The sequence below is a fragment of the Mangifera indica genome, chromosome 7, assembly GCF_011075055.1.
Source record: "Mangifera indica cultivar Alphonso chromosome 7, CATAS_Mindica_2.1, whole genome shotgun sequence".
Classification (NCBI taxonomy): domain Eukaryota; kingdom Viridiplantae; phylum Streptophyta; class Magnoliopsida; order Sapindales; family Anacardiaceae; genus Mangifera; species Mangifera indica.
The window spans coordinates 12,943,902-12,962,614 of record NC_058143.1 but is presented as its reverse complement, the minus strand read 5'-3'; the positions used below and the strand labels follow the sequence as shown (position 1 = coordinate 12,962,614).

At 30.0% G+C, this 18,713-nt stretch overlaps 1 protein-coding gene across 4 annotated transcripts; it reads left to right on the top strand.

Moving 5' to 3' along the window:
- The first annotated feature begins 5,459 nt into the window (after window positions 1-5,459).
- Window positions 5,460-10,763, top strand: LOC123220322 (transmembrane protein 184A-like). Of its 4 annotated transcripts, none has more exons than XM_044642505.1 (8): window positions 5,491-5,661; window positions 5,742-5,831; window positions 5,929-6,094; window positions 6,445-6,518; window positions 7,906-8,055; window positions 8,237-8,522; window positions 9,603-9,836; window positions 9,947-10,763. In XM_044642505.1, the coding sequence occupies exons 3-8, from the start codon at window positions 5,939-5,941 to the stop codon at window positions 10,277-10,279; spliced, it is 1,233 nt and encodes a 410-aa protein (XP_044498440.1). In that variant the 5' UTR covers window positions 5,491-5,661; window positions 5,742-5,831; window positions 5,929-5,938; the 3' UTR covers window positions 10,280-10,763. The 4 variants fall into 4 exon arrangements, with proteins under 4 accessions (XP_044498442.1, XP_044498439.1, XP_044498440.1 ...); XM_044642506.1 differs by having other exon boundaries at window positions 5,491-5,667; XM_044642507.1 differs by having other exon boundaries at window positions 5,460-5,831; window positions 9,603-9,680.
- The last annotated feature ends 7,950 nt before the right edge of the window (window positions 10,764-18,713 follow it).

Sequence of the window (18,713 nt, the reverse complement as noted above, 5' to 3'; positions counted from 1 at the left end):
GGTTAATTTGGCTCAAATTCATGCTTAAATTAATTCTAATTGGTGGTCTAAATTTGTAGCTTGATTCAGTTCAAATTTATAGCTCAAATAAGTAATTTTGAATATTATTTAGGTAAAATGTTATCGTTTTGTCAATAAACTATAAATTCAAACCATCAATTTTAATCTAATTGAGTTATAAATTTGAACTATTGATTCGAGCTACAAAATCAAGTCAAACTTTAATCAAACTGAGTTGAACTATTTTTTATTTGAATTGAACCTGAGCTGGACCTAATTTTGACTCAATGAACCCGAATTGAATTTGAGTTAGACCATTTTCTATTCAAGATGCATTTGAGCTAAGAGATATTTAGCCCAGCCTGATCCATATCCACCTTTAATCTCATTTTTGTCAAGTTAAATGAACCTACCAAGCCTTACGTGAGGGGGGGGGGGGGGGGGGGGGGGTGTAAGCAATAAAATAAAAGGAATCATATATAAAAAAGAGTAAACTCATATTTAAAAGCATCATATATATTCATTTTATTTTATATCAAAATTTTTGAAATCCTTAAATATATCTTCAACAACAAGAATTTGTTGCTTGAAATTTGTTGTTACTCAATGTTTCACACACGTAATACATTCAACAACACTTGGATGTAAATTTAATCTTCTGTTATGTAAAACACATTCATTTACACTAAAAACTCATTCTGATACTATTAAAGATATTGAAAGTATTAACAAATCACGTGTCATACAGAAAGTATATAATAAGTAATTTTTTATGTATTTTTCATCAAATAAGAATATCAAATTGATCAATTTTACTCATAATTTTAGACAAATTGTCAATATTTATATAATTTGTCGATTTACCAAAAGAAAAATTAGAACTTATTAGTTGTTTACCTTTCACGAGGATATACCAAAGACGTTGCTTACCTTTAGATAAACCTAAACTTAACCATGGTTGTGACATATTTATATTGTTTTCATATTTTACTTCATAATCGAAATACATTTCAAATAAAAACTCACAAACATATTCTATTGTTAATGATAAAGTGGTCTCTAGATTTTCACAAATAACTTCTAACAAATTTTTTGTTCTTAATATTTTTTTTTATATATAAAGCAAACTATGAAGGTGTATTTTTACAATATTTTAAAAAAATTTCTTCCACATTTTGCAATTGGTCCAAAAAAATAAGGATATACATATATTCTTTAAAAATAGCTCTAATATCCATGATACAATAAAAACAAAGCTAGTTGTAGGATACTAAAATTCAATCATGGTCAATAAAAAAATAGGTTTCTTAAATTTTTTGGTTATGTATTAAAATTAGACTTATTAAGAGTTGGCCCATGGGTTGACACAACTAGTCTAATGGCTCGCGGGTAGGACGGGTGTACTAGAGACTTATAGAGAAGACTTATGAAATAAAATATTAAAAAAGAAAAAATCTTCCTCTTTGTTGTTGGCAATGACACTCTCGTATGACTACTTGAATTTTTTTTAACTTTCCAATAAATACCTCCCAAATTCATAAACATTTCACATTACTCAACTCTTAACTCACTCAATCTCTATCTCAAGTTCTCAACTCTTTTACTCTCTCGATCAACTCTCGTTTCAAAAGCTCACTTCATCTCTCTCCCAATTTTTCAAATTATTTTGTGTTCAATTCTTTTTAATATTTTGTCAATTATTATATTTCATCCCTTAATTTTGTATCAAAGTAGATTATAATTCAAATGAATTTAATCTTTTTAATTATTATGACAATGAAAAAAATATATATATTGATGATAAAACACAATTACAATTGTCACCAGTATTTAAAAAACAAAAGCAAAATTGATGATAAAGAGCTTCTCAGTCAAGTAAAAGAAAATATTAGTAGTAAATTGGTTTGACGTGTGGTGTACAAACACTATTTCTTGCCTAATGTGTGCGAGTTTGGGGGACATCAAACTTCTTCATTGACATATCAACAAACATTGTAAAAAAAATACTACAACACTTGAAAGGACAGTAACAAATTGTATTCACGAAATCAAGATCAGTTTCTGAATCTTTTTTAGCTAATCGATCTAATAATGCAATGGAAGAAATGTCTAACTTCACATATAATTAACAAGTTGTGTGAGACTATATAATCTAATATGTTGTTATCATTAATCAACCTTTTTTCATCTGATGATGCTAGTATGTTAAATGGTTTTGTGCAAAACGATGTTCACTAGACAATTAACAAAGTTCCTAAGAGTATATTAAGCTCATATAAGTAAAAATTATGAATTAATAAAAATAAAAAAAATAAATGAACTTGGTCAATTTAGGGATGTTATTTCAATTACTTTAAATTTATGGATATCGATTAATCAAGATTTAATCTATGTTTATGCAACAACCCATTTTTTTAATTTAGATTGACAATTAAAAAATCATTGCATTTAGAATATGACATACTAGACCATTTATCGAACATTAATTAATATTTTTAATGAATATCAAATAAATAAAAGTATTTTTTTTCTATTACATTTGGTAATGCTAAATTAAACAATAAAATTATTGACCTAATGATGAGACATTTAAATTTACCTTTTAATGGTAAATTATTTCATGTTAGATTTTCAAGTTACTGAAATCTAAAGAGACATTGAAATATATAATTTTAAATTCAAACAGGGTGAAAACCTCATTGAACATCATATTTTAGGAATATAACTATGAACATGGAAATTATCAAACATAGAGAGTTTGAGAATCTTATACATGTGTTAAATGACTATTTCGTTCTTTACGCAGCTATATGAACATTCTCCAACCCATAATGAGATGACGTCTTAGTATTCATATGAAGCATGAATGATGAGGAGGATAAAATCGTTTGTTAGAGGTTGCTAGGGTTCAATGAACAGGTTGTTTGTGTAAAGGGACGAACGTTCACCCACTAGGGTTTTCAAAAAGCTATTGAATTCGTAAAACACGTTTTTATTTATAAAGAGTTCATCCTTGGTCTTTATCCATATGATCTATGATTTATCCAAATTTTTGAAAACGAATTTGGATAAAACTATATCTTAATCCAATTCATGATGAACGAGCATTCATCATCCATGAATGAGTGTTCATGGTCAAGGAAAAAGTCAAACTGAGCTAATTCAATCCTATTGGACAAACATAGTCCATTTATGATTTTACCTAATCTAAATACACAAGGATTATTACCAAATAGCTTTATGGCTTAAAGTCCGAATTAACGTCTTTATGCATATGACCCATAAACTTTTTATCAAATCGATAATATTTAGATTCAGATCAAATCCAAACATAAACCAAGATTGGCATTTAGTAAGACATTATGACCACCTGACTAAGAGAGTGTCAATGAACAACTTTAGACTTTGTCAACTACATGGTTACGTATAATTTGATCCATTTGTCAATCGATATCTCTTAAAGTTAAGACATGAATGTATGTCTATCTCCATAACTCCTCAATATGACTAATACACATAGTTAACCAACTAACTTGGACCAAGCTTTGACCTAATCCCACTGTGGCCATAAATTCGATTTCATGTGAAATATCACCTTACATGTTTGGTGAGTAACGAATCATTTATTGATTCGCTATAGCCTTTATGCATATCTTAATATGATCAATCACTACTTTTATGATTACCCTTATTATAGTGGCATGTTTGATAGTATCAAATCATACCAATTCTTGTATGAGACAATTTGATGACTTCAAGTGTAAAAATCACATATACCTGCGAGTTAGAGGATTTGTTTCATAAATACTAGAGCAATCATCCATATGAAAATCCTCTTTTTAGGTCAATTCGATGAATACGTCTACAACCTACATCTATATGTTGCACCAAGATGTTAGTTAACAGTTTTGATACGTAATAAATATTACCACATTTCGATGGGATCGTTCAACACTACAATAATATCATCACTATTACGTTTATCATTGGTCAAAATAATATTAGGATTACAAACATTTATAGAATAACCATCTAATGTGTTCATAGGATTTTCACAATCATTTATCAAATCCCTTTATCATGATTCTACTATTTTAAGAGAATATTATTTATGCGATCATATTATGCAAAACATTAATACAAATGAATAATAAAATTCCTTTATTAATAAATAAGTAAATTGTATTATTACAAATATACAAATTGGTTGGCTTTATGGAAGTACCCTAAGAAGATGTATATATTATATAATGAATTTGATTTCACAAGAAGGAATAAGTTTAACACATACAAAAATGGGAACAATTAAGCATGTTATTACTTATATTGTATCATCTCTAATATGTTTACAAGCAAATTATTAGATATGTAAACAAATGAGAGTACGAAGAAAAAAAAAATGAAAACTAACATTAAAACTCGCTAGAATTTGACCTATTTAATGTTAAAATCTTACGAAAGTTATAAAACTATAATTACTTGATATTTTAATACACAACCAAAAGTTTATAAAGATCTTAATATAATGACAAATGCACAAATATATTTTAAATCTTGGTACTAAATGTGAAATAACTTCATTAAATTCAGTAATTTTATTTATAATTTATAATTTTATTAATTCATAATTCCTAGCAATACCAAATCTTATTGTGTTTTTACATGATTTTGTGTAAACAATTCTGAAATAATATTATCACCAAATTGAAAAAAAAAAAAGTTGATTAATTGTGACAAGTTACCTTACCATATAATCCCTCGTATTTTGTTGAACATATGTGAAGTTAGACATCTTCCCTATTATAGAAGTTGAAAAACTAGTAGAAGAAGATTTATGTACCAATTTTGACCTTACAAGCGAACTTTGTTATTGCCTTTTTAAGTGTGGTGACATTCGAACTTGTACATGTTAAACTAGAACCGTAATATTTGCATAATATGTATTAAACCATTTTACTGCAAATATATTTTTATTTAACTAAAATGATCTGACACTATTGATTTATGGGTTTTTTTTTTTTTTTTAATGAAGGTTGTGGCTATGATTCATTATCAAAGTATTGATTTTTTTATTATTGAAATAATTTAAAAAATTAAATTCATTTAAATTAAAATCCACTTTGAAATGAATTTGAGGAAAAAATATGATTAATTGAATTGAACAAATATTAAAATAAAATTAACGCAAAAATAGTCAGGAACCATATGAACTTGACTTGAGATTTGAAAGAGTTTGATAGATTAAAAAATTTGAGAGTGAAGTGATTACTTAAATAATTGTATAAATTTAGTAATATTTTAAATTAAAAATAAAATAATATTTAATTTAATTATATAATAATATTATTTATATATTTAAATTATATATATAATATTATTTATTATTTATTAATTTTAATTTTTTTGAAATAGTTTTAATAAATGATAAAGGGCGAAGGTATTCTTTCGGTTGGCTATTATATGCTAACACTGTATTGCCATAGCCTTGCTCGTCTTCCAAATGTGAAAATAATAAAAAAATAATTATAAAAAATAGAATTGTCATCTTGATTTGAATGTGAATTTTGTGATATTCATTTGGGTTTCCACCGAAGACAGTGAGATGAGAGCCGCCATTATTGGCTGCCAGTAGGGCTCGATTTTCGCAGATCTACTTTCTCCGTTAAGGTTTCTCTATCTTTCTATCAAAACAATTCTATTCAATTACTTGTTTTTTTAACCTAACTTTATTGCTCGCCTAGGGTTAAAGAAAACCTAGGTCTAGGGCTAACAAAGTCGAATTTCTAGTCAAATGTTAAGCTTCTTTTGAGATTGAGACACTTCGATTCGAGGTTAGAACCGTCGTAATTCTTATCTTATCACCTTTTTTCTGATTATGTTTTCACTGACTATCTTCTAATTGATTGTTGTATAAATTTTGGCGTTTAGTTATTTCAAAATGGGGGAAGTTGTTCCCATTTACTACGATATAATCGCTTTTATATGCACTGCTGGAGCTACTTCTTTGGCTGTTTTCCACATCTATAGACACCTTTTGAATTACACTGAACCTACTTACCAGAGATACATCGTCCGCATCATTTTTATGGTCCCTGTAAGCGTTTCTTTCTCTATATGTAATCATTTTTTACATTTTTCACTGCACGTGCTTTTGAGTTTAGTTGTTATGAATTTTGTATCTCTTTCTGTCTTCCCTTTCACTTGTCAAGTTCTTCCATGGATTTTCCGAGATGTGTCTTTCTGTATTTAGTGGAGTAGTTCTTGTAAGGAATGGTTTGCTCTTCAGGAGTGGACAGTGGGATACTTCATTCCATGAAAACTTGCATTTCATGCAGCATTATATTCATTGTTGCATTTTTGTTGAGTCTTGCAATGTTAGGAAATTGTAGCTTATATTATCAGTTACTATATTGTCTAAACTATGTGAACCTTTCTTCGTGGCAGGTCTATGCATTGATGTCTTTCTTGGCTCTTGTTTTACCAGATAGTGCTATATATTTCAACTCCATTAGAGAAGTGTAAGTATGTTTATTTTTATATTTATTTTGAAATGTGGGCATTCAACTTTAATTTTTGTTTAGTTTTGTAGTTGATAGATTTTGTCTTTCTGGCAAGGTCTGTCAAATCGTTGCTATATTGGGAAGTAACACACTAAATGTGTATCCATTAAGGTTTAGCTTGTATTTTTTTTTCCCTTTGATTGATAAATGAGTTACTCTTAGTTTGTTTTCAAGTTAACTGTTACTCTACATCTTCAAGAGTAGGCTCCATGGTTCTGAAATTTCTATCATCTCTTTAATTTTCTGTTCCTTGGAGCTTGTTATGGGGCCAGTTCTATTTCTTGGCTTCTTCCTTTATGCTTCTGGGACAGCATTTAACTTCTCTCCTGACAAAAGGATAATGGGAAAAGAGTAGGATATGCTCAGTAACATATGGTGTCCTATAGTTTTTTTTCCAGCTACTACATGCCAACTAGTATTTTAATGGTCTGTAGTAGCTGGCAAAATTTCACATTGATCTTCTCTTCATTTAGAGGAAGAGAGGTGAGGTGATGGTGTCACTGAAGTATTTCTATACCACAGTTGGCAAAGAAGGAACTGTAGATATTATGAAATTAGCACTGGGTCTCTAACATCAGATTTTAGGAAACTGAACTTCACAGAGGTGGATGCAATCCAAATGACCCAACAAATTCCAAACCTATCACATATATGCATGCAGTGTGGATAAATGACTAGATACAAGAAGCAAAAACCTCTGAACACAGCTCCTTGTTGTAAATAAACAAGAACTTTGGTAAAGCGTAAAACAGAAAAAAGATTCAGATCACTGCAGTTTCTGAAATTTTGTAGGATGAAAAATAATGACGCGTCTTTGACTTCGATGGTTATAGACACCAAGAACCCAAAAAATAACTATTTGCCAAAGAAGGCAGGGAGACTCCCTGAAGTAATCATAAAAATGTCCTGTCGCATTCTAGATCATTCAACAAAATAATTATCACTGCAGACTTCCATAAAATGCTTCTTTATATCCTCAAACGGCAGGGGAATTGCTCATAGAACTAAACAGCAGCAGAAAAAGAATTTTAGGGCAAAAGATCATTATTAGAGTTAGAAGCCTAACTAAAAATTGCAATTCTTGGGAATAATATTGATATTCAGATCATATTTTTGATTAATTTGTGCTGTTAGTTGCTTGTTTGCTTTGTAGATTTTACTTCAAAATATGGTTGTAATTTTTACTTGACTGATTTTCCTGTTGTCATTAACCAGTCAGAGGGCTCTGAAATACTTTTGAAGGAATAAAACTTGCTTTATTTATGCCAAAAAAAAACAAGTGACAAGTTATGGTTTGCACTGTGGAAACCATTCTTTGCTAATACTGTTCTTTGAATTGTTTCAGTTATGAAGCTTGGGTCATTTATAATTTCTTGTCATTGTGCCTTGCATGGGTTGGTGGCCCTGGAGCAGTTGTGCTAAGTTTAAGTGGTCGTGTTCTAAAACCATCATTTTGTTTGATGACGTGCTGCTTCCCTCCCATACCACTAGATGGGTGAGTTTACCATTATTATTGACTGAATGAATAAGTTATACTTATTTTTAGATTCCACAATAGAATCAGTGCATCTATAAATATTTTTGGAAATGTTCAGATTCTGTTACAATCTTTACAACTTGATTATATACTTAAATGCCGTATTACTGATGATAAACTTGCATATGTGGTAATGCAGGCGTTTTATAAGGAGGTGTAAGCAAGGCTGTTTACAATTTGTAATCCTAAAGCCCATCCTTGTCACTGTAACTCTCATCCTTTATGCTAAAGGGAAATATAAAGATGGAAATTTTAGTCCGGACCAGTCGTATCTTTACCTTACCATCATTTATACAATCTCATACTCTACGGCTCTTTATGCTTTGGCATTGTTTTATATGGCGTGCAGAGATTTGCTACATCCATTCAATCCAGTTCCAAAGTTCATCATCATCAAATCTGTTGTTTTCCTAACTTATTGGCAGGTGAAATTTAATTCTAAACTTTTTACCATTAGATATTAAATATATATTATTTCTGTATCTGCAATATGTTTTTAAACCCATGACAACATTAAATTGGTGTACTGCTGACATAAAGCATTAATTGGTTTTCTTTAAGGAAAAGAGTACTGTAGGGGTCTGAGGAGTGAAGGGAAGAGATGAATTTTACATTTAGTATTGATAGAGGGGAAGGATTCATCTAGAGGAGAGAGCGAAAATGCTCTCACAACAAATTGAATATTTCACTGCCATAGACCTTCCAATAATGAGCTATTGCAGACTATTGTTTCATCACTCATAGGAGTGGTAAACAACGAACTTATTATTTGGAAATATTCTAGAAATTCTGATAGACTTTGGAAATTCCTGAAATAATAATGAATCTAGTATCTTTAATGAAAAGATAAAATTTCTTCTCTTGAGTGCTAAAATGCAGTTGTAAATCTGAGACAACCTAAAATCTATAATGATTTTACTTCCCTATACAACTTAATCTCTTCTCAAATTTTCAGTAGATGTGATTCAATGCAGTGTTAGTAGAGCCAATATTCATGATAAGGCAGCTATTCAGAAACAAGTAAAAGCACTGCTGTTTTATAGAAGTAATCCAGCCTCATTATCAGTTATTAGATTTTTCTTGTAACCTTGAGAGTTGATTTGATGGGTTTTACGTCTCTTAGAGCCATCTACATGACGTGTATAATAAGTTATCTAACTATCAAGATTTTATGGTCCACTTGTTAATTTTGAATTTGATGAACTGATTAGAGGTGTGAGGGGATTTCTGGGCATCCAATCTAAAATTTATGGAAAGGCAAATGTTGTTTTGAATATATCATTTTACTAGACTTCTTGTCTTATTTAAGTTGATTGGTGCTCTCTTTTGTTTCTTTCTTGGTTTACTGTTGATGCTTTTTGATGAAAGACTATTGAGTTACCTAATGTTATCTGGTGTTTTTAAAGGTTGATCTGCTTTTTCTGTCTTAACTTAGACTTTATCTACTAAGGAAGGTTAAATTTGTAGATTGTTCTGTTTTAACTTATTTGTCTTGTTTCTGTCAGGGTGTTCTGGTTTTTCTTGCTGCGAAGACTCGATTAATAAAGAATGCAGATCAAGCTGCTGATTTTCAAAATTTTATAGTATGTGTTGAGATGCTTATTGCTGCTGTTGGTCATTTTTTTGCATTCCCATACAAGGAGTATGCTGGAGCAAATATTGGTTGCTCTCGTGGTTTTACGGGAAGCCTTGCACATGCTGTGAAGTTGAATGACTTCTACCATGACACTGTTCACCAGGTGCACTGGTGCTTTAACATTGTATCTAGCAATTCTTCTATTGTTTAATTCTCCATATCGTAGGTTGCTTTACCTCCACCGCTATACTGATGGTTGTTAATATTGTGCAGTTTGCTCCAACTTATCATGATTATGTACTCTACAACCATAGTGAGGGTGATGAGGGAACAAGGAAATACCGTTCACGCACTTTTGTGCCAACTGGCCCGGAAATGGATGCTGTGAGAAGGAATAAACACATGTTTGGAACCAAGCTGGATGACATTCAGCTATCAAGTCTTTCATCTTCTTCTGGAAGCTCTCAGTCTGATATATCGAAGTCATCTTTGCTTGTAGATACCTCGAATTCGTTATCTGTGCCCTATGATATGTCACTTATTGATATTGACATTTCCAGTTACCCTGAAAAAGTTCCTGCGGCAAATGAAACTGGGACTCAATGACAAGAATGAAGATTCCACTGCATATGTGTGAGAAGAGTGTCAATACTAGGAACCAAAAGAGTTGCGTCGGATAATATATTTGCCTGAAGGAAGCCTTGTTTGTCTAATTGTGTATGAAAGTGGTGTTAAAAAAATGATAGAGCCCTCAGTTGTCTCTCTCATGTGCTTTCAAGTATTGTAATCACTGGTACAAAACGAAAAAAAATTGATTTCTGGGCCGATTTCTTCACTATTGTCCAGTGTGTTGCCTTGCCATTGTAGATATGGGCTTCCATTGTCATACTTGCTAAATCATTACTTTAATCACCAAATTCGTTTCTGAATTGTTTTCGGCCACACATTTGAAGACCAATCATTTTGAATTTGGACTTTTCTAGTGTTGGTTTGAAATTTGGAGATGGCTGTAATTTTCTTTATTCTGGATTTCTTCTTGTCTATATGTACTCACTAAATGCATATAGGTTCATTAGTTTTTTTGTCTTTATTTTCTTTCCCATTCTTTATTTTTTTATTTCTTTCTGGGAAAGAGGGGATGGGGGATTTGGTGTGGTGTGACGTGTTCATTTTGTCTTTGAAGTTTATATTTTTATATACAGTTTGGTTACCAGTTGGACGTTTTGTTAGATCCAGATTCTAAATTGGGTATATTTTTGACATTTTTTACAACCAAATGATAATGAAATGAAGGAAGAATCTGATTGGATTGAAGATGGTGCTACATTGAGTGAAGTTATCTATATGGTTTAGGAAGAAACCATAGTGCACGGATTTCCCGCTTGTGTTAGCCACACAGCTGGAGTTGCCGGGCATCTGAGGTGACAAACTGCCAAACTATGATTTGTAGATAGATAATTTTGTTGCTGATAGGAGAAGAATATTTGATGGTAAGCAATGACTAGATAGATGGCCCATTTTGGAAGGGATAAAATGTGTATATTTTGCTTTTCCACTGTTGATGAGAAGTTACAGGTATTATTATTATATACAATTCATGTGGGTGGGTGAGTAGCTAAATTTCAATCAGAGTGAAGTGGTTTCCTTTTCAAGTGAACCAAAATGACAGGCAACAAGCGTCGCAACTTTTGCTTTATTATTAATTATAGGCGAAGGAAAATTATGGGCACTGCAGCCATGTTTTAGGTTTTAAGAGCTGACAATTGTAAGTAAAGTTTGGCACAAGTTATTAGACAGAAAAACTTGGAGGAGAAACAGTGGATAGTCAAAATAAGTATAGTTTGTTCTAACTGGGAAAACAGGACTTTTAGCAGCATCGGTGGGTGGGTGCACCAGTCTGTCTTTGATTCAGAAATTCGGAGAACTTCTTCAAAGCTAGTTGGCATTACGTTGTATCCATGTATTCTAGATGCGTTTTTTTTTTTTTTTTTTAAATCATAAGATTATATGCCTAATTTTATTTATAAATAATAATATATCATTTTTTTTATAACCGAGACTGTATTTATATTTGTTAGACAAATAAACCTAGATCATAATAACCAAACCCACAATCACAGTATCAGATAAATCGAAATTTTACAAGCGTGATAGAGACTCAAACTCAATTTATCTTAAAAATTTTAACACTACCGGTTTTCTTAGGGTCAATATTAATGTGTTATTATGTGATTGAGTGTTGATTTATTTTAACTTTTAATTATCTAATCATATGATAATATATTATTGTTTGTATATAAAATTACGTATGTAATATTGCTCTTTTTTTTAAATTTAGAATTGTTTAAAAGAGCAATGAGTTATAAATTTATAATCAATACTAATTTAGATACTAATAATGATATACAATTATTTAATTGATTATTATTTTATCTTTAATTTAAAATTAATAAATTATATAATAATAAATCATTTTTTATACCTAAATAAAGAATTATTATAAATATATAGTTTTATTATTTTTAAAATACCACTTAATTGGCAAATCCGCTTGTTCTTGGTAGGATGTGAAAATCCTCAAGCGGGGGATTTGCTACAAAGGGGTTAGGGGTGTCAAAATAATATTCGATAATCCAGTTGAAGCAATTTTTGAATCAAAAAGCGAATTAAAAAATAGGGTATTTAAAAAATTAGTTCAGATACTGATTTAAGAATATAGAAAATTTGATTTTTCAGTTTGATTATCGATTTGTCAAAATTTTTAAACCAGTTAACCGAACTGAATTAGTTTTTAAAAAAATGAATAAGCAATTAATAAAATAGGATGATTCTTTAAACTTTGGTTTAAATCTGGTTAACCAAATATTTAGTTCGGTTAATTAATATTTTTAATTTAGTTAAAAAATAATTCAATTTTAATTTATGATTTTTTTCTAAATAAAAAATTTTGTTTAGATTGATTTTAAAAATGGCTAAATCCATTCAATTAACCAATTTTAAACACTCTCACAAGAGGTTGATGTAGACTATCCAAATGAAACCAAACCACCCCTGCCCAAGTTGATGCAATTGACCCACCCCAATTTGGTTTCGGCCTTGAGCTTGTCCGAGGTTAGAAAAGATAAATAAATAATAATAAATAATTATTAATAATTTATGTATGATTGATAATATATTATCATTTAATTGAATAATTTTTAATTAAAAATTAATACATAATTATATACTAACATATTATCGTTAATATACAAATTAATACTTATTGTTAGTTTACAATATTACTCAACAAATAAACATAAATGGTTAATGACTTGATCGTTCATAAGGTTTGTTTTGAATGCTAAATATCTTCTAGTTTGAGAAAATCACTTTTATCTTTAATCTTTCTTAGCATCATAACTGAGCTAAACTGATTATTATTGGACTCAAGTTAGACTCGATTAGACTTATGCAAAATGTTTGAGTTTGAGTTTGAGTTAAAGACGACAATGGGTCATATTAGATCAACTTGAGCGTGATCCACTATGCTTATGGGTTATGTAGGCCAACTTACAAAAATATATAGGCCTGTAACATGACTTATGTCATGTTGAGTTCTTAATAGACCGATTTGTGAGCTTTTGGTGGGTCGGTCTGTTAATTATATATATATTTTTTATTTTTTTCAATTATTTTTTGTTTTTGGCTATATTTTTAAAATTTTTCATACTAATTTTTTCTTATAAAAACAATGACAAATAATAATAATTTTGATTCCCCATATTATCTTTTTGTTTTTCTATCAAATTAATAATAAATTTATTTATTTTTTTAATTTTCATAATATTAATGAATACTATTAGATTTTCTGTGTAAATTATTTGGATTTTCTATTTAATAATAAATAAATAATACATTTTTTTTAAATAGTGCACAATGTCGTGCCACCTCAAGTTAGCCTGCGACATAACTTGCATGGCTCATGGACCGCTATAATGTGTGTTGGACCCTTACCGACCGTGCCGAAAAAAGGGAGCTCAAATTGGGTTTTGACTCAACCTAACCCCTTTGATGTGTCTAGCTTGAGATCAATGAATTCCAAAATTATAGAATTGAGTTCGAATTGAAGATAAAAAGCTATTGAATTGAACTCGATTAAAAAAATTATAGTTAAAGTTTTAAATTTTTATTTTTATCAATTAACACTTTATATACAAAATTTGACTTTGGATTATACCGTGAATTTTAGAAACTAAAGGGGTCATATTAAATTGTCATCTTAGTATGTCAAAGTTAATTATGGGAAAATATAATTAGTTTTCAATAAAATTATATACATACTTTTATACATAATTTAGATATATAAATAATATATTATTATATAATTAAATAATTTTAAATTAAAAATAAAATAATATTTAATTATATAATAATAAATTATATATATTTAAATTATATAATAAAAATATTTATACATAATTTTACTAATTAACTTTACGGGATAAAAAGTAGGACTTTGAGATATAATTTTAAATTTTCGAAAATTTATTAGTTTTATAAAATCTGTCTAAACTGATTAACTCTGGGACAATAAACTTGTCGAGGTGGCAGCGAGTAACTGGTGAGGGAGTAACTGGTGAGCGAGCAGCCGTAATCCAAAGCATATCCGAACCACGTGTAAAAGTTGGTTTATTTACGAGAAACCGGTTTGGCTCTTGATAATATTTTCAGGTTTAGAGGCTCTCTAAGGCAGTGCACTGATGGCAGACAAACTTCTAAGAATCCCAAAGCCAAAACCAAACTCCAAAGCTATGTGAAAGTCTAATCCATTTCTATAGCCAAGTTCAACCCTTTCTTCTTATATATATTTTCATAACCTTTCAGTTTCCACCAAATTATCATTCTCACTCTCTTCTTTCTAACCCGTCATGTTGTTGGTGCTGCACAATCAGCTTCAAACCCCACTCTTTAGGAGCGAGTCATTTGGGCACATGGAGCAGAGCAAATTGATGATGGAGAAGAGACGGCTCTTCCTGAGAAGCTACCACTTCTGCAGAAAGAAGAGTGCGAGTGAGAGAATCAAAACATCTCTTATAAGAGTCAAGACGGTGATGGGGCTGAAGCTAAGATCGGCTTGTAAATTTCGGAAGTTTGTTTGGTCAAGGCTTAGATGGAGCTTAAACTATCGGAGAAGAAGATTTGTTCGTCTTGTAAACCACAACTACCACCACAAACATTGCAGCTCTTCCTCCAGCTTCCTGTAGTGGTAGACAAGACAACTCCGTTTTTATTTTATCATATTATTATCCTTATCTTATCTTTTTCTTACTGTTTCTTCAAAGATTTGATGATATGCTTGCTTGTTAGAGTTTGGTGTTTTATATACAGAAAGCTAGTAACTTTCCTGCAAATCTCTCATCAAATTAGTCTAGAAATGATAAATATGTTTTCTTTTTTCCTTTTTGTCAAAGTACTTCTGCTAGTTGCTTCACATGTCCATTAGTATGGATCATAAATTCTGTAATTGCTAAATTTTATGTAATTAGTCATTGACTTTACTGTTGTCTTGCGAAAGCTATGCCGGGTTGGTGTCAAGGGTGGAAGGGAATCCTTTTCTTCAAGTAAATGAGGGATATGGAAAAAAGGGGATTGATGAAATTTAAAGTTCAAAGTTTGAAAATTTCAAGGTTGAATTTAGTTTGAGGTGCCATAGACTAAAGTTAGGCATGCAGTTCCCAAAGATGAAAGGTTGAATGAAGAACATGCAGAGAATGATGATGTGTAAAGATATTACCATTGCTGTTGCTGAATTTGACTACATACACCACACCACACCACGCCACACCACTCTTTTCTTTATTTCTTTCCTTATCGTTGATGACTCAGCGCCATCTCCAAGACTTCATTTCCCTAAGACATCTTTGATTTGATATTGGGGTAATCCATTTATCGCCTTTGGATCTTGGTCAAAGGTTTTTATCAACTTTAATCCGATTAGGTTAATTTAGTAGCATGGCATATTTAATGGTAATGGTGCATATGGAGCAAGCTGTTTGAGAAGAATAGCTTGAAAAATGACAACTTTCTCATTCATTTATTGACGGAATTTCCATTTGGGTAGTTGCAGAAAGACTGCTACAGTTACCCATATATATATCTATATATATTGGTTTGGTGGGGATGACGGAGAATGAAAAGAAAAATAAAGGCAAAAGAGAAAAGAAAAGAAACGTGAGATAATCTTCTCTGTTATTAAACTATAAGGAGCAAGAATTCCAGTGGATTAGGTGGCACAAAGACATTGGAAATCTACGTCACTTACAGGTCGAAAGTGCTAACTAAATTCACTCATCTCTTTGCTTCTCTTTGTGGACAAATATGAATTAGTTAAATAAGAAAGCATATTCCAGGATCAGCAACTGTGCCAGATCCTACTGTTTATTATTAAGTCAAACATAATATGGACATTCTTCTTTTAAATTGCACCTTTCACACAGCTACTTATGTTTAAAGCAATCGTTTGATTTTGAATGAAAAAAGACAACTTTAAAAACTGTTCTGAAATGATATATATATATATATATATATATATATATATATATGGCAAAAGAACTTATCCCTACCCAAAGACCGTTACTTTTTTTAATTTTTACTCCTTAATTTTAAAAAATGTTTTTACCCATCTTAAGACCATTAAAATTAACTAAATCATAAACTTGACATAGAAGAAAATTATTATTTTTTAAGATTTAAAAAGGGGAGGAATAATATAAAATTTTAGTTTTTTAAAAATATTATAAGTAAAATATCATTTTTATTTTTAAAATCAATAAACTTAACAGTTTATAAGTAGGTGAAATGATTTTTTTAAATTAAAAAATAAAAATTTGAAAAAACAACAATAGTTGGGTTTGAATAAGTCTCTTGGCCTGTATGTAAATGTTAAACTGTTTTCATACATGTCATTCGGGATAAACTTATGAAATCCATGAGTGATACGGTGGTATGATGATACGATATATATACCATGAAGTATCAACTGATAAGGAAAATTTAGAAAATTTGTGATGAGAAGTGAGCGAGGAAAGTTGAAAAAACTAACAATGAGAAATATGTGCTTAATTAATGAAATTTGAAAAGCGATGATATCAAGCAAAGAGTAAATTCCTGATTCATGTCTGATAAAAGTCAAATTGAATCCAGAGCAATTACGATTAGAAGGAGAGAAGGAGAGAAAACCTTAGGGGAGAAATAACTACTTTTCAAAATTTGAAAGAAAATTTGGGGGCAAATAGTGAGATTTTTAAATTGAGGGGGAAAAATATGATAAAAGTTTAGTTTTTTAAATGTCTTGTTAAATAACAGTTTTATCTTTAATCTTAACTGAAATTTTTAACAGAAATTTACTTATAAGTGAATATTTGCATTTTTGAAAGTTAAAAATTAAGACTTATAGAATTTCACTATACTTTGGGTGGGAACAAGTCTTTTGGCGAAGTCAAATTGAATCCTCAACATAAAAGAGAGAACATGCACATAAGAGTAATATTGTATCTACAAACAAATATTATTAATATATCAATATAATTTAATGTGATAGTATATAATTAAATACTTTTGAAATAAAAAAATAAACAATTATATCACTTAAACAAATGTCGTCGCCTCATGAAGGCTTTATATTTAAGGCACTTGTGAGTATATTTGGTTTCCTCATAAAAAACAGTTGTTATATAGGTATAGGTTCAAACGAATACAAGATCAACATGTCTTTTGTTTATCGATTAAAAAATCAAGTTATAATGTTACATCCGAAGATCCGAATGTCTAAATATTAATTATTTAAAAGAGATAGCAAGTCATAATAATATACATGAAGTTTTTTAATATAACACGATTTTTTATTTTAATATATTTTAAAAGTATTCAATGATATCTTCATTATGAATGGTATGAATATTTGGATAATTTAGTATATACAAAATCTTATTTTTTATTTTGAATATAATTTGAGTACTTTGTTAAAAAATTCAGAGGGAATAAAAATTTTGGGGAATGTTTGTACTATAGAATAATTCAATAAAAAAAAGAGGGTAGACCTTTCTCTCATTTTTCATTGCTTTTCAATTTTGATGGTGGACTCAGGTCCACCTTCATAATGCTACAGATCCCTTCCTTATGTTATGTGAGGTGTAATTTATATGAATAAATTAATATGATTTATTTTTAAATAAATTTTTGTTCACCTAGTAAATGAGAGTTAGTATTGATGTTAAGTGGTAAAGTGACTCTCATCATCACAAACAATTATTTTAGTTCAATTATTAGGCCAAAAGACTTGTTTCTCTATAAGGTATAGTGAGATCTCAAAGTCTCATTCTCACACTTTCAAGAATTTAAACATTTATCTATAAATCAATTTTTTTAAAAAAATTTAGTCAAAAATAAGGATAGAATTATATTTTAATAATAATATTAAAAAAATATATAATTTAACCTTATTTTTTCTTTCAAAATTTGAAAACTAACAATTTCATCTATGTCTAAACATTTTCAATTTTGAAAAGTGATTATTTTCTCTCGCATCTTGGATTTTTTTCCTCACTCCCACCACCACTTCGTCTATGATGACTTCCTCCTTTTTTCTTCATTCGACTGGTTGTCTTTCATTGTGATTTGTCAGTGCACAGTGTGACGAAGAGACGAAAAGATCTTTGTCTCTTTGTCCCATTGTGCGATAAAAAGACAAAGATCTCTTCATTGCAAGATCTCTAGACAAAGAGATCTCACCATGGTTTGCCAACGCATGGTGACTGTGTGACGAAGAGACGAAGATCTCTTCATCAAGGATTCGTTGTATCGTCTTGGCCGAAGACGACTAAAGAGGAAAAGACTGGGAGGGAGAGATAAGATAGGAGGTAAGAAGGTTGATGGTCGAAGATGGTGAATCGTCGTCGAAGAAAAGAGGAAAAAATCTTAAGGGGGAAATGACCACTTTTCAAACTTTGGGTGAGGTAAATTGTAAGATTTTTAAACTTACAGAAAAAAATGTGATAAAACT